A 12,058-nucleotide genomic window follows, 5' to 3' on the forward strand; every position below is an offset into this window, starting at 1 on the left:
TTGGGTGACACGTATGGTTGTCCAGTACCCTGTTGCAATATCACCGTCGGCAAGCTCCGAAGGTGTGGGACGACACAGATACCAGAACTTCAGGGATGTAGCGCTGGCTGGTTAGTGTACCGGCAATGCGTTCTAGGACGGCGCAGTAATGGAATCCAATACCACCCCAAACCATAGTACCCAGTGTAGGATCAGTATGGCGATGCGTAAGACAATAGTTAAACAGTCTCTCGTCACGGTGTCTCCAGACTCTAATCCGACCATCGTGGTAGTTCCATTCCGTTATGCGTATCCGTCGTTCATCGCGCCTTTGCCGGCGCAGACTCCTGTGGCTTTGACTCAGTGGTAAACGCAACAATGGACGCCTTACCGGGGGTCCACTCTGCTGCAAACGACATCGAAATGGTACACACGGACACTGCTTGTTGTTCAACAGACCGAATTTATTGTGCTATGGTTCGTGACGTGGCAGAGCGATGCATCACTGCCATGCACACAATATGCCTGTCATCACGTGTGGTGGTGCAACAATGTGGGTGCAATCGGTCCCGTAGGACCATCGTTCTTCCTGAACCCAGCGATTACAAGTCAGCATCCCCGTTGCTAGGTTCCGTCCGACACGATCAACGATTTCTCTGGAAGATAACACCCAATCCCTAAAGGCAACTATTCTTCCCCAATGGAACTCCGAAAAGTGCTCTAAAGACGCTCGTTGTCTTTGCAAGGCACACTGGAGCTGCTTACGCTAAACAACAGCACGAAATACAATTCAAGTGCGTCCACATGGTCGCCTGTTCCCCTTTATATAGCGCTTGCAGGTAACGACCGTGATGTGCGCCTACGCTGAAATGTTAATCATACGCATCTCTCGTCGCTGCAGCGCACGCTACAAATTTCAGCAGATCTACACGCTTCCTTCAGGATGTAGCTTTCCTAGTGGCCAGCAGCCTATGTCCGTCAAAGTTATTACTTCAAAGCTGACCGTCATGACTGTGTTTAGTGTCAGCGAATGAGAAGAAAATAAAAATTAAACTTGATAGTGCTGTTTACAATTATTTAAAAATTGTTTAAAACAGCAAATAATCATCAGCTAAAAGCCTGTCACTCATTTATAAACTGAACTTCAGTAATTACATACAATTGTGAACCTCGTTTCTGCTCTGAAATATATCGCCAGACACTGAACATGGCCCATCACCAATGCAGTCCGACTTCTGTTAAAGTTACCACTCGCGTTAAGCGAGAGATACGTGTTGGAGGCCCGGACTAGCACAAATTTTCAACTTTCACTATCGAATTATTTCGTCACCCGATTGCGACTGACATCGGTGTTTCCTTAGAGATTTGTTAATCACACATTCTATGTGAATATGTATTTTGAGATTTCTGTTTTCATTGCATTGCAATAATAAATCCTGTATCATTATGAGACAATCACTGGATCTATAAAATAAACAAAAATACATGAAACTGTAACTTTGCGCTTTCCGTATTGAACGTAAACAAACAGGATTAAACTGAAGTCATGAGACGCTTCCAGCTTGTTGCTGGCGGCACGTGCAGTACGCTTTGCCTACGCCGTAGGTATCTCTACTACATGGTGACTGCTGCACCACTGTAGCTTAAACCAAGGAGAAGGTAATAATTTTGCAGTTGTGGTGTTCATCAGTACGCATAAGGCCAGTTCTAAGGAAAATCTGTTTATTGTAGCCTCACTTGTATAAAAATATAATAAGAACAGCACATGGTCCCAGACATTACTGTTTGTACCACATTAAATACGAAACAGTCGCAACAATCGTATCACAAATCTCGTAACCGTTATATTACAGCAAGGAAACGGTTTCGGTAACATACGATTCTAATGTATTATGTTACAAAAACTATTTGTACAGATTCATTGCAGTAGATATTTGGCACTTTGGTATTATTGCTTACAAGTCTTACAATACAAATATGTACATGAATTTCAAAAAAAGCAACACAGAGGTACACTGTAAAGTCTCAGTTATGCTGCTCACGACCTGGGCAGAAACTCAAGCCTGTGTGGGTGTCTGCTTCGTGAAAGCTTCTTCAAGGTGGGAACTTATCGAGAGCGATGTCTTGCTTGTTTATTTTTCAGGTACGCTGTCTCCAAGAGTATCACTCCTCCAGAACTATTTTCTCTTGAACGTCCTCCACTTCTTTTGGCTTTACTTCTTCGTCAAATATCTTCAGGTCCTTCACGAAGTACCAGACGCCAACATCAAATATAGTGCCCACGGTCACAAAAGCTGTTAGAAATGAAGACTCTCATTAATGCAGTCATAAGAATATTTTTTTCTCAATTGAAGTCATTGAAACAATAACCAGATAAGTAAAGTTTACGTTATGTCGACTAAAACACAAAAAACTGTCCACAAGTTGGAAAAAGTTTTTCAGTCGGTCTTGTCTTTACTCAACCTCTATTTAGGCCATCAACACTTCGTAATACCTTATTACATAGGTAAGCAATATTTTATTATGATACTTATTAAATTTTTTAAAAAACGGACTTTTCTCCGTCTTGAACCAAACATCTTGTTCTATAGTCTTGATGTCAACTTAATAAGCAAATAACTAAGGAAACAACAACTGTTCACATTCTACAGATTACTGAGTATTATGAGTAGTCTGAAAATTACAAAGAAATGGATATCCTAATAAAAGTCACAGCTGTGGAAAGTTGACGTAGTCATTGAACTTCTACTTCCGATGAACTGTGTGTAGAATGTGTAACAGTTCTGTCACAGATCAGCTTATTATAAAATTCAATGTCTGAGGCTGATATATATTTCTTGACAAGCTTCAAGAAATCTTTATATTCCTCATATTTAACTGTCGGGGGCGCTTTACAATGTTTCTCCCTATGAAAAGTCAGTGAAGTTGAGCCTTTCTGGATGACGATACCAATGATAGAGAAGTTGCGACAGTGATACACTATAGCGAACAAGACGCTTGTGTTCAGTGGAGTATTTAAAGAACCTTTACTCTCAGATGGTAACTTCTCATTATCGGAATTCGTGATGTTAAACCGAATCGACTTTTTTAAGTGGGAAGAGAATAATCTTGTGTAATATCAACCACAGTGAACTTACTAGGTTTGGTTCTGACGAATTTTTTCCAGTAACTTGGAAGTACGATCTCTGAAGACTTGAGATGTCACTAGGAAGTGAAAACTCGCATTGCTGTAGAGAAGGAGGTATTCAGTACAAAGAAGAGATTATTATGTGGCAAAATAGATAAAAGTGCGAGGAAAAGAGTTGGCAAGTGTTTTGTCTGGAACGTGACACTCTATCGGGCAGGAACGTGGACACATCTGATGAAAGGATGGAGAAAAGCATTGGAGATGTCGATGTGAAAGAGAATGGAGAGGATAAGATGGAGGAAAAGAGTGACTAACGAATGATCCCCTGTGGTACACAAAACAGGTCCGAACGCTGTTGCAGAGGCAACGGAGAAAGCATGCGAAGTTCAGAAGAACGCGAAATCCCGAAGATTGGCTAAAATTTACAGACGCGCGAAATTTGGCACGGACTTCAATGCGAGATGCCTTTAATAGGTTCCACAACGAAACATTGTCTCGAAATTTGGTAGAATGAGTGTTGTAAAGGGTTGGTGAGAGGAAAGACTGTTGCATGTTGTAAGAGAAAGGAAGAAGAACTGGATGGGACCTTCGTGGAGACGGGAATGCTTGCTAACAGACGCTTTGGAAGGTCTAGTTTGTGGAACGAGATTGAGAGGACGGAGATACAAGATGATAGATGACCTCAAGGGAAGCGGAAATTACGCGGACCTGAAGACGATGGGAGAAGGCAAGAGAGCATGGAGAGTTACAAAATGAAAACCACCCTATGACAGAAAACTGATGATGATGATGATAGCGATGGTAGGTATAACCGATCATGTTTCCTTCTCTTCTTTTCAACTAACCCAAAGCTTCGTCCACAAGGTAAAAAGTTTTGTCCTGGGACAGGAAATGTATGACTATGTGTACAGATACTGCACCATGATATGATTTTCGTTTCGGGCAGTGAAGTTGTCAACAAATAAAAGCAAATTTTCCACATTTTTGTCAAGTGTGTTATTGATGAAATCGTGAGACAATTTATCGCTTCACTTGGCCCTTTTCTCTCACAAGTCTCATCGCACCGGTAGAAGTAACGGCTGCAAACTCTTTACAAGTTGCTATATTACATAAATTCAACAAAAATAAATAAATAAATGTTTTTTGTCTAGGAACCCCATTCTACACACAGAGATGTCACTAAAGAAATAACGTTGTACTCCCTTCGCGTGCCAGAATCTGACTACTGTTTGGGGCAATGGCAAGGCAAGTAACGGACATCTCTGGTTCTTGCCCTAAATAGACGACGTCTGTATTCTGAATTGGTCTCATGGACAGGTCTCATTCTCGCGCCATACGATCGAACAATTTTCAGACAATGAAATGGCAGTAAAATCTCATTTTCGGCCAAAGGTTGACGTATCTAGTTATTGTATCAATGCCTTCAATTCTTACAACCATCATTCACAACGAATACAAATGCGAGGTGAGTTAAACAACACAAAGTTGAAGCCGCCATTTTTAGGAGCTTCCAGAGTGAGAGGTTAGCCTCTTGAACTGACTTCATTGAACTGCTAAAATTTCTACCTGTACTTAGACTACTAATCTGAACCAACGTCAAAAAAATGTTGGATACGTATCAGTTACATTCTTATTTTCTTCCTCATCCTTATAATAATTTGCTTATAATTATACGCACAGACAGACAGCCACACATGCACACAAACACACACACACACACGCATACACACACAAATATGGATGCACAATACATCAGCAGACGAACGACTTCGGCTACAGGAAAAAGAGAAGAAGTCTGAATTTTCACCTGTACGGCACATCGTACCACAGTGAATTTTGTGTTACAAATTCATAGACCCAATATCAGAGAAAATCTGATTTGAATTCGAGTTAAAGCTACATCCGAACTCCCTTTAACTCGGACCATCATTTCTTGGGAAACTTACCGGCGGATGTGAGGTTGAGCATATAACGCAGGGATTCGCCATTGTACAACCAGCAGTTGCCCGTTCCGGCGCATGTCTTGCCCCACACCAGACACGTGGAATCTGTAACAGTATGCGTTCATTCTGCAGTTAACAGTCACAATGTTCAGTCTTAACTGCGGTTGAGTGTAAGTTTACTTCCACAGCTTTAATTCATTCTGATTTTATTGTCCTCATTAACTTATGTTACATTCACTAATGGACGCATTGATGAGAAGTCAGCTATTATAACTGTAACTGAAACGTAAGTACACAGGGTGTTCAATAATTCGATGCCCAAACTTGCATATATGATGACGAAGACGACAAATATACCTTGTTAAGCAACTAGGTGTTATAAACTCGTACTGACTGAGTGCTAAACATATGTAGGACATCTGTGGCAAGTAAATTTTTTAAATATCGTTATACAAAGTAGATCTAAGATACATCGTGCTGTGTAGTCTCAATGTCGCTTTGAGTCAGTAAACAGCACGTAACACTGTTGTGCGTACGCTACATGAAGTAAGTATACCGATGAGCTCAAACCCGTTTAATAATGTACTGGTCCACTTTTGAAAACCCAGTACAGCAGTGATTCTGCTTGGCACGGATTCTACAAGTCCTTGATAGATTTCCTGAACTATGTGGCACCAGATGTCTATTCACAAGTCTCTAAATTCCTGCAAATTCTGGGACGGTGGTTTGTGGGCACACAGTTCATATGTGCTCCATTGGGCACAGATCAGGGGAATCTGCTGCCTAAAACATCAATGTGAGTTCACTATCATGCTACTCAAACCACTGCATCACGATTTTGGCCCTGTTTCGTTAAGAGTTATCCTGCTGGAAGGTGTCATCGGCATCAGAGAAGACTGCTGTCATGGTGTCTTCGAGTACTACCATAGAGACCCAACTTAGTGTACCCCATAGTAGCGGCACCTCCGTTTAAGATAGGTAAGTTAGATTCAGTGCAATATTTCTGGGTGCACAAGTTACAGCCAGGTGCGGGCCTGTTGACAGTAAGTTACGGTGACCAGCGGTTGCGAAGTAGAATGGAGGCCACAGGGGCCGTTGAGCCACTGAAAAGAGGAAACGTAGCAGTTTGCATGGCGCAAGTTACAGACAGAAGGGGCCCTCTGGGCAACATAGGTGTTATGACTACGTAACTCGGAGTGGTGCGTTAGCAAAATAGAGGTGCACAGCCACATATAAATAGGCTCTAACGAAGAGGATTCAAGTGTGGCAGGTCTCTTGGACGGTGGAGCGTGTCACACCACCGGCTACACGCAGCAGCAGATGGGGCGCCAGCGTTCCAGTTCATGGCGGGTCACTGGTTCGACCCTCTGCTCTCACCACCCTGCTTCTGTCGTGCGGTGCACTTTTCAAGCAGCCATTCGCCTGGATGAAGGCATGTAAGGACTCAGCCATCGACCTGGTATAACAAGAAATGCGATTCATTCGACAGGCAATATGTTTTATTGATCCCAGGCGAAAACTCACTGACGCAGTGCCCACTGCAATCGTAAATGAAGATGTCGCTGGATCAACACAAGAACACCTAGGTGTCATGTGATGTGGAGCTCCATCTTCAACAATGGCCTTTGAAGGGTGTGCTCTGGAACACTTGTGCCTGCACCAGCATTGTACTCTGTCATCAGACCTGCCACAGATCGCTGTCTAAATGTTCAATTGTGTGTGAATTCCTAAGGGACAAAACTGCTTTGGTCACCGGTCCCTACACTTACACACTACTTAAACTAACCTATGCTAAGAACAATACACACCCATGCCCGAGGGAGGACTCGAACCTTCGGCAGGTGGGGCTGTGCAGTCCGTGACATGACGCCTCAAACCGCTAGGTCACTCCGGGCGGCGATCGCTGTCTGTCCTGGATTATATAGTGTGCGGTGGAGGGGGGGGGGGGCTGTTCCTCCGACCTCTACGTTTTGTGATGTGACATGGTCGTTATGGCCTACTCGTTATTTCATCATCCCTCAACTACTTTACACATGTGCTCACGACAGTAGTACACCAACAGGCCATCAGTTTCGCCTCGTCAGTGGATCTCTTTTTAATCTGCATCACAACAAGGATGTGCCCTTTGTCAAAACTGCTTATATCAGTGTGTTTCCGCATTTGCGGTCCGTATCTTCGCTGTAATGACTTCCCACTCGTTCACTCCCGCTAACATTGTTTCCTTGCTGCGTCACGTGCGCGAAACACCACCAGGAGGCATTCATCCTCGCGGTGGGCAGTGGTCATGGTGTTTTGACCCATCAGTGTAAAGTGGAGGTCTGCACATGGTCCTCAAGATTGACAGTCCCCATTGCACTGGACTTCTTTGGCTAGTGTTACATAAAAACTGAAGTGTGTTCTACCTCTATGGACCCAGAAGGAAAATAAATTGCAAGAAGTGTTGCAGCAGCCACAGATATAAAGAACATGTCACTCATTTTCCATCAAACATGGGGTGCCCTGTTACGTCGGTACCGCCTTTGTGCTGAAGTAGTTGTGCTCATTTTGAACAGTTACTGAAACACTGATCACAAGAATATAGTCTTCTGGGACGCATAATGGACTCGGGAAAGTGGCTGATCAGACAGTATATAGAACAAAAGCCAAACAACAGCCGCATTTCAATGTTTTATTTATTCTTCTTTAAGCTACCGGTTTCAGCATTGCACTAGTGCATGTGGATGGCATCAGTGAAGTGCCGAAGCTGATAGCTTAAAGAAAAGTAATCTATAACTGCTTTACATATGGCTGCTGTCTGTTGTTAGTCTATATACAAGAATAAAGGTCTGAAACAAATTATCTTGTTTTATTCTCCATCACATCCAATGCTCCTCATTCAATAGGTATTTCCAACACCGAGTTGCTTATCGAAATATATTTGACGTCGTCTCTCTTATCACATCTCCCATTTTGGCTACACAGTTTTTGAACACTCTTTACAAAGAATGAATTTTAGTTCTGCAATGGAGTGCAGCTGATCTGAAAATTGTTGGCAGATTAAAACTATGTGCCGGATAGGGATTCGAACCCGGGACATCGCCTTTTGTGTCGAAGTGCTCTGTCGACAGGGCATTCACAGCACGACCCACGACCCTCGCTCACATCTTCTGGCCCTCCATTACTTCATCTTTTACAATACAAACTTCACAGAAGTTCTCCTGCATACTTTGCGGGTCTAGCAATCCTGAAATAAACGGGATTAATGGTCCCAATTTTAAGCTCATATCCGGAACACAGTTCTAATCTGCCAGGAAATTTCTCCCTGTATACAGTCGAAGAGGGAACAGCGAGTTTTTTTGTTACCTGCCATAATCACGTCGGATACCATTTCACATTGATCACCCGAGTAGAAAAGACTGTTCTCCCAATACACTACACTTTTATATCGTATGTACGCGGTATTAACGCCATCTGTATGTGTGCATATCGCTATCCCATTACTCCGGTTGTCTCAGTGTAAGAAACGCATTCGCTGAATCCACTGGACTCAGTAATTACAGTAAAATATACTTTGAAAGCTGATTATCATTATAGTTGTTTAAGGAGCACGACTGTAAAGTCCAATTGGTGCCGTGACCCCTAATGCTACCATGTATCAGCTCAATCGAGCACATCTACGATGTCATTAGGCGCAAATTAGCAGCTGAAAGAGGGTCACCTTGTTGCCTCTAAAGCAATCGTGTTACATGTGATTAACATTATGTTGTCTGGTATCGGTCACGGTCACTTACCATATGTTTGTGAGATCCACGCCGCGCTGAAATTGTTTGTATGTTTTAGAGACCATCATGCAAGTAGCTGCGTTCTCATGATGTTTCTTGTAGTCCTGTGTATTTGTTTTGTGGATGGTTTCAATCATTTGGTATTTTATGCTGCAGCTCTGCTAACTTTATGAACTTTTTTGTGGCGTATTTTGTTTTTTTTTCCTTGTGCCTTGGTCTGTTATTTTAATATAGGTTAATATTATTAGCAGACACGAAAACGTTATAATATTTGTGCATCTTCATGTTTTCGCGTGGCAATGACTGCTCCATTAAATGCCGGGTGTGCAGCCGTATAAATTCCATTTCTTCTTCTGATATTTCAGCGCCTATCTTTCAGCCAGCTTCAGAGTGACCGAATGGTTCAATCATCTCAAGAGTGAGCAGAATGACGGCTCACTCTGAAGATGACAGAATCATACACAGTCGAAATATCAGAAGAAGAAATGGAATATATGCCGCTGCACGCCCGAAATGTAATGGAGCACTATAATATTTGAGCAATTATGACGAGAATAGCTAAAAGTAAGTCGAACATCTTGCTTAGGCAATGGTCAACAGCATGAACAAATTTTACAAAACGCGTAACACTGTGCTGTCTGTAATAATATTATTTCATTTTGCTATCGGTTTCGTTTCTGAACCATCATAAACGGCAGCTGCACAACATACAAAAGTGAACTGTAGTGGACTGTTAAGGCAGCCAGTCCACAGTGAAGTAGCCGAAAGGGCACGCGTCAACTCACGCCGTCGGGCGTTAAGTCTGGAACAGGATTCGTAATGAATGTGATAAAGAAAAGAACGTAGCTACTAGAACACTTAACTTTTATATCGTCCTTTGGTATACAGCATTCTTGATGATACAAGTGAGACTCTATCTTGAGGTACATGCAATGGTACAAATGGCGCCTTGCTAGGTCGTAGCCATTAACTTAGCTGAAGGCTATTCTAACTGTCTCTCGGCAAATGAGAGAAAGGCTTCGTACGTGTAGTCGCTAGCAATGCCGTCCGTACAACTGGGGCGAGTGCTCGTACGTCTCTCGAGACCTGCCATGTGGTGGCGCTCGGTCTGCGATCACACAGTGGCGACACGCGGGTCCGACATGTGCTAATGAACCGCGGCCGATTTAAGCTACCACCTAGCAAGTGTGGTGTCTGGCGGTGACACCACATGAACAATGTGACAATGCCAAACGAAATAAGAAACACAGAAGAAGTGTACAATCGATCAAAATACTCTATAAAATTATCACAGACTTATCAAGTGTCATACATGTTTTAAAAAAAGTTATCACAGGAAACCATAATTGCCAAGATAATATAAAATCAAAAATTATAACAAGATAAAAATATTATTGCACATTGACACGAGGACAGAAAGTGATGTACAACAACTTAGAGGTCAAAGATGACAATCTTGACCGAATCCAAAGAGGTTGCCGTTAAATAATTATTTGATAATCAAATTCAGAACTGAAGTATTAACAGCTCTATACCTGATTAACATTACGTAAACACACCAGTAAAATAGAATATAAAGTAGCAAACAGCCAAGATTTATGACATATTTTATATGCTTACATTTATCAGTCTTCTTTGTTACTTTATATTTTGTTTTATCAGTGTTTTTATGTAATGTCAGTCAAGTATATAATTATTTGTTTTGTAAATAAAACCGCCTTTTTTTGCTGCAACTTAATTTATTTTTCCCAGACGCGTTTCGCCTTTTTCTTGCTCTAAGGCATCTTCAGTGGGATCTATAACGATACAGTTTTCTTATTTTCAGATTATCAAACAATTCACGTCGCATTTTTTATGTAATTAAGTAATTACTTACAGTTTGCTGTGAACTGCATTTCCTTTCATCTGGTCTGGAGGTCGCACTACCACTTTATTTTCGATACATAAACACAATTTTGTATTCCGAACTTTGTCACAGTGTTCACCATGTTCCTCCTTTTTTTGGTGTACAATTATTCTTTTGCGATTATATATAGCTATTTGTTCGAACACTGTGCTTTTAACAACATAACTATTGTAACTCCATTGTTATCGTTGTTAAAAGCACAGTGTTCGAACAAATAGCTATATATAATGGCAAAAGAATTATTGTACACCAAAAAAAAAAAAAAAAAAAAAAAAGAAGGAGAAACATGGTGAACAGTGTGAAAAAGTTCGGAATACAAAACTGTGCTTATGTTTCGAAAATAAAGTGATAGTGCAACCTCCAGACCAAATGAGAGGAAAATACAGATGACGGCAAACTCTAAGTAATTGCTTAATTACACAAAAAAGCGACGTGAACTGTTTAATAATATAAAAATTACAGAACTGTATCGTTATAGGTTCCAATGGAGATGCCTTAGAGAAGGAAAAGACGAAACGCTTCTGGGAAAAATAAATTAAGGTGCAGAAAGAAAAAGAGGTTAAATTAAAAAACAAGTATTTCTGTGTTTGCTAAGGAGGATGGTCGCGGAAACAAACTTGTGTGTAGAATTATTAATACTTCAATTCTGAATTTGATTATCACACGATTATTTAATAGCAGCATCTTTGGACCCGGTCAAGATTTCATCTTTATCCTCGAAGTTCTTGGACTTGTATTGCTGTATATTGCTTACTGTCCTCGTCTCAATGTGCCATAACATTTTTATCTTGTTACAATTTTTGATTTTGTATTATTGGCAATTATGGTTTCCTGTAATAACTTATTTTTATAGCATGTATGACATGAGAGTATTTTGATCTATTAACACTTTTTCTGTTTTTCTTATTTCGTTTGGCATTGCCACATTATCCATTTTTGTATGTTGCACAGCTGCCGTTTATAATGGTTCAGAACCGAAACCGGTAGAAAAATAAAATAAAATTATTACTAACAGCACAGCGTTATGCGTTTTGTAAAAGAGAAGAAAGTTGTTTATAAAGCATCCGCTGGACAATTTCAAAGTCTTGTGACTGAAAATCGGCAGTTACCGAGCCATCATGTGTGTGCCACTTACCTAGGAGGTAGCCGAAGAATATGGGCGCTGGTACGAATGCTAGAAGGCTCATCAAGGTGAGACCGAACCCCATCGCAACTGGTTTGTCCTTCTCGTCCACGCATCTGAAAGAAGTCATGTTGTCAGACAGATATAAAAGTTCCGTTAGACTATAATTATGATCTTGGAAGGAGTAATAGTGCATCACATAACTACTGAAGCGAATGA

General features: G+C 41.3%; 1 protein-coding gene across 2 annotated transcripts in view; it reads right to left on the reverse strand.

Moving 5' to 3' along the window:
- Nucleotides 1-1,684: 1,684 nt before the first annotated feature.
- LOC126245316 (solute carrier organic anion transporter family member 74D) overlaps nt 1,685-12,058 on the reverse strand; it is a 248,414-nt gene continuing 238,040 nt past the window's right edge. For both annotated transcript variants that reach the window (XM_049948305.1, XM_049948304.1), the window contains exons 10-12: nt 11,852-11,955; nt 5,053-5,154; nt 1,685-2,273 (exon numbers count right to left, since the gene is read on the reverse strand). In XM_049948305.1, coding sequence (XP_049804262.1) covers nt 2,143-2,273; nt 5,053-5,154; nt 11,852-11,955 — 337 coding nt within the window. In that variant the 3' untranslated portion in view covers nt 1,685-2,142. The remainder of the gene's footprint in view (nt 2,274-5,052; nt 5,155-11,851; nt 11,956-12,058) is intronic.

This window comes from Schistocerca nitens, chromosome 1, assembly GCF_023898315.1.
Source record: "Schistocerca nitens isolate TAMUIC-IGC-003100 chromosome 1, iqSchNite1.1, whole genome shotgun sequence".
In the NCBI taxonomy this organism is placed as follows: domain Eukaryota; kingdom Metazoa; phylum Arthropoda; class Insecta; order Orthoptera; family Acrididae; genus Schistocerca; species Schistocerca nitens.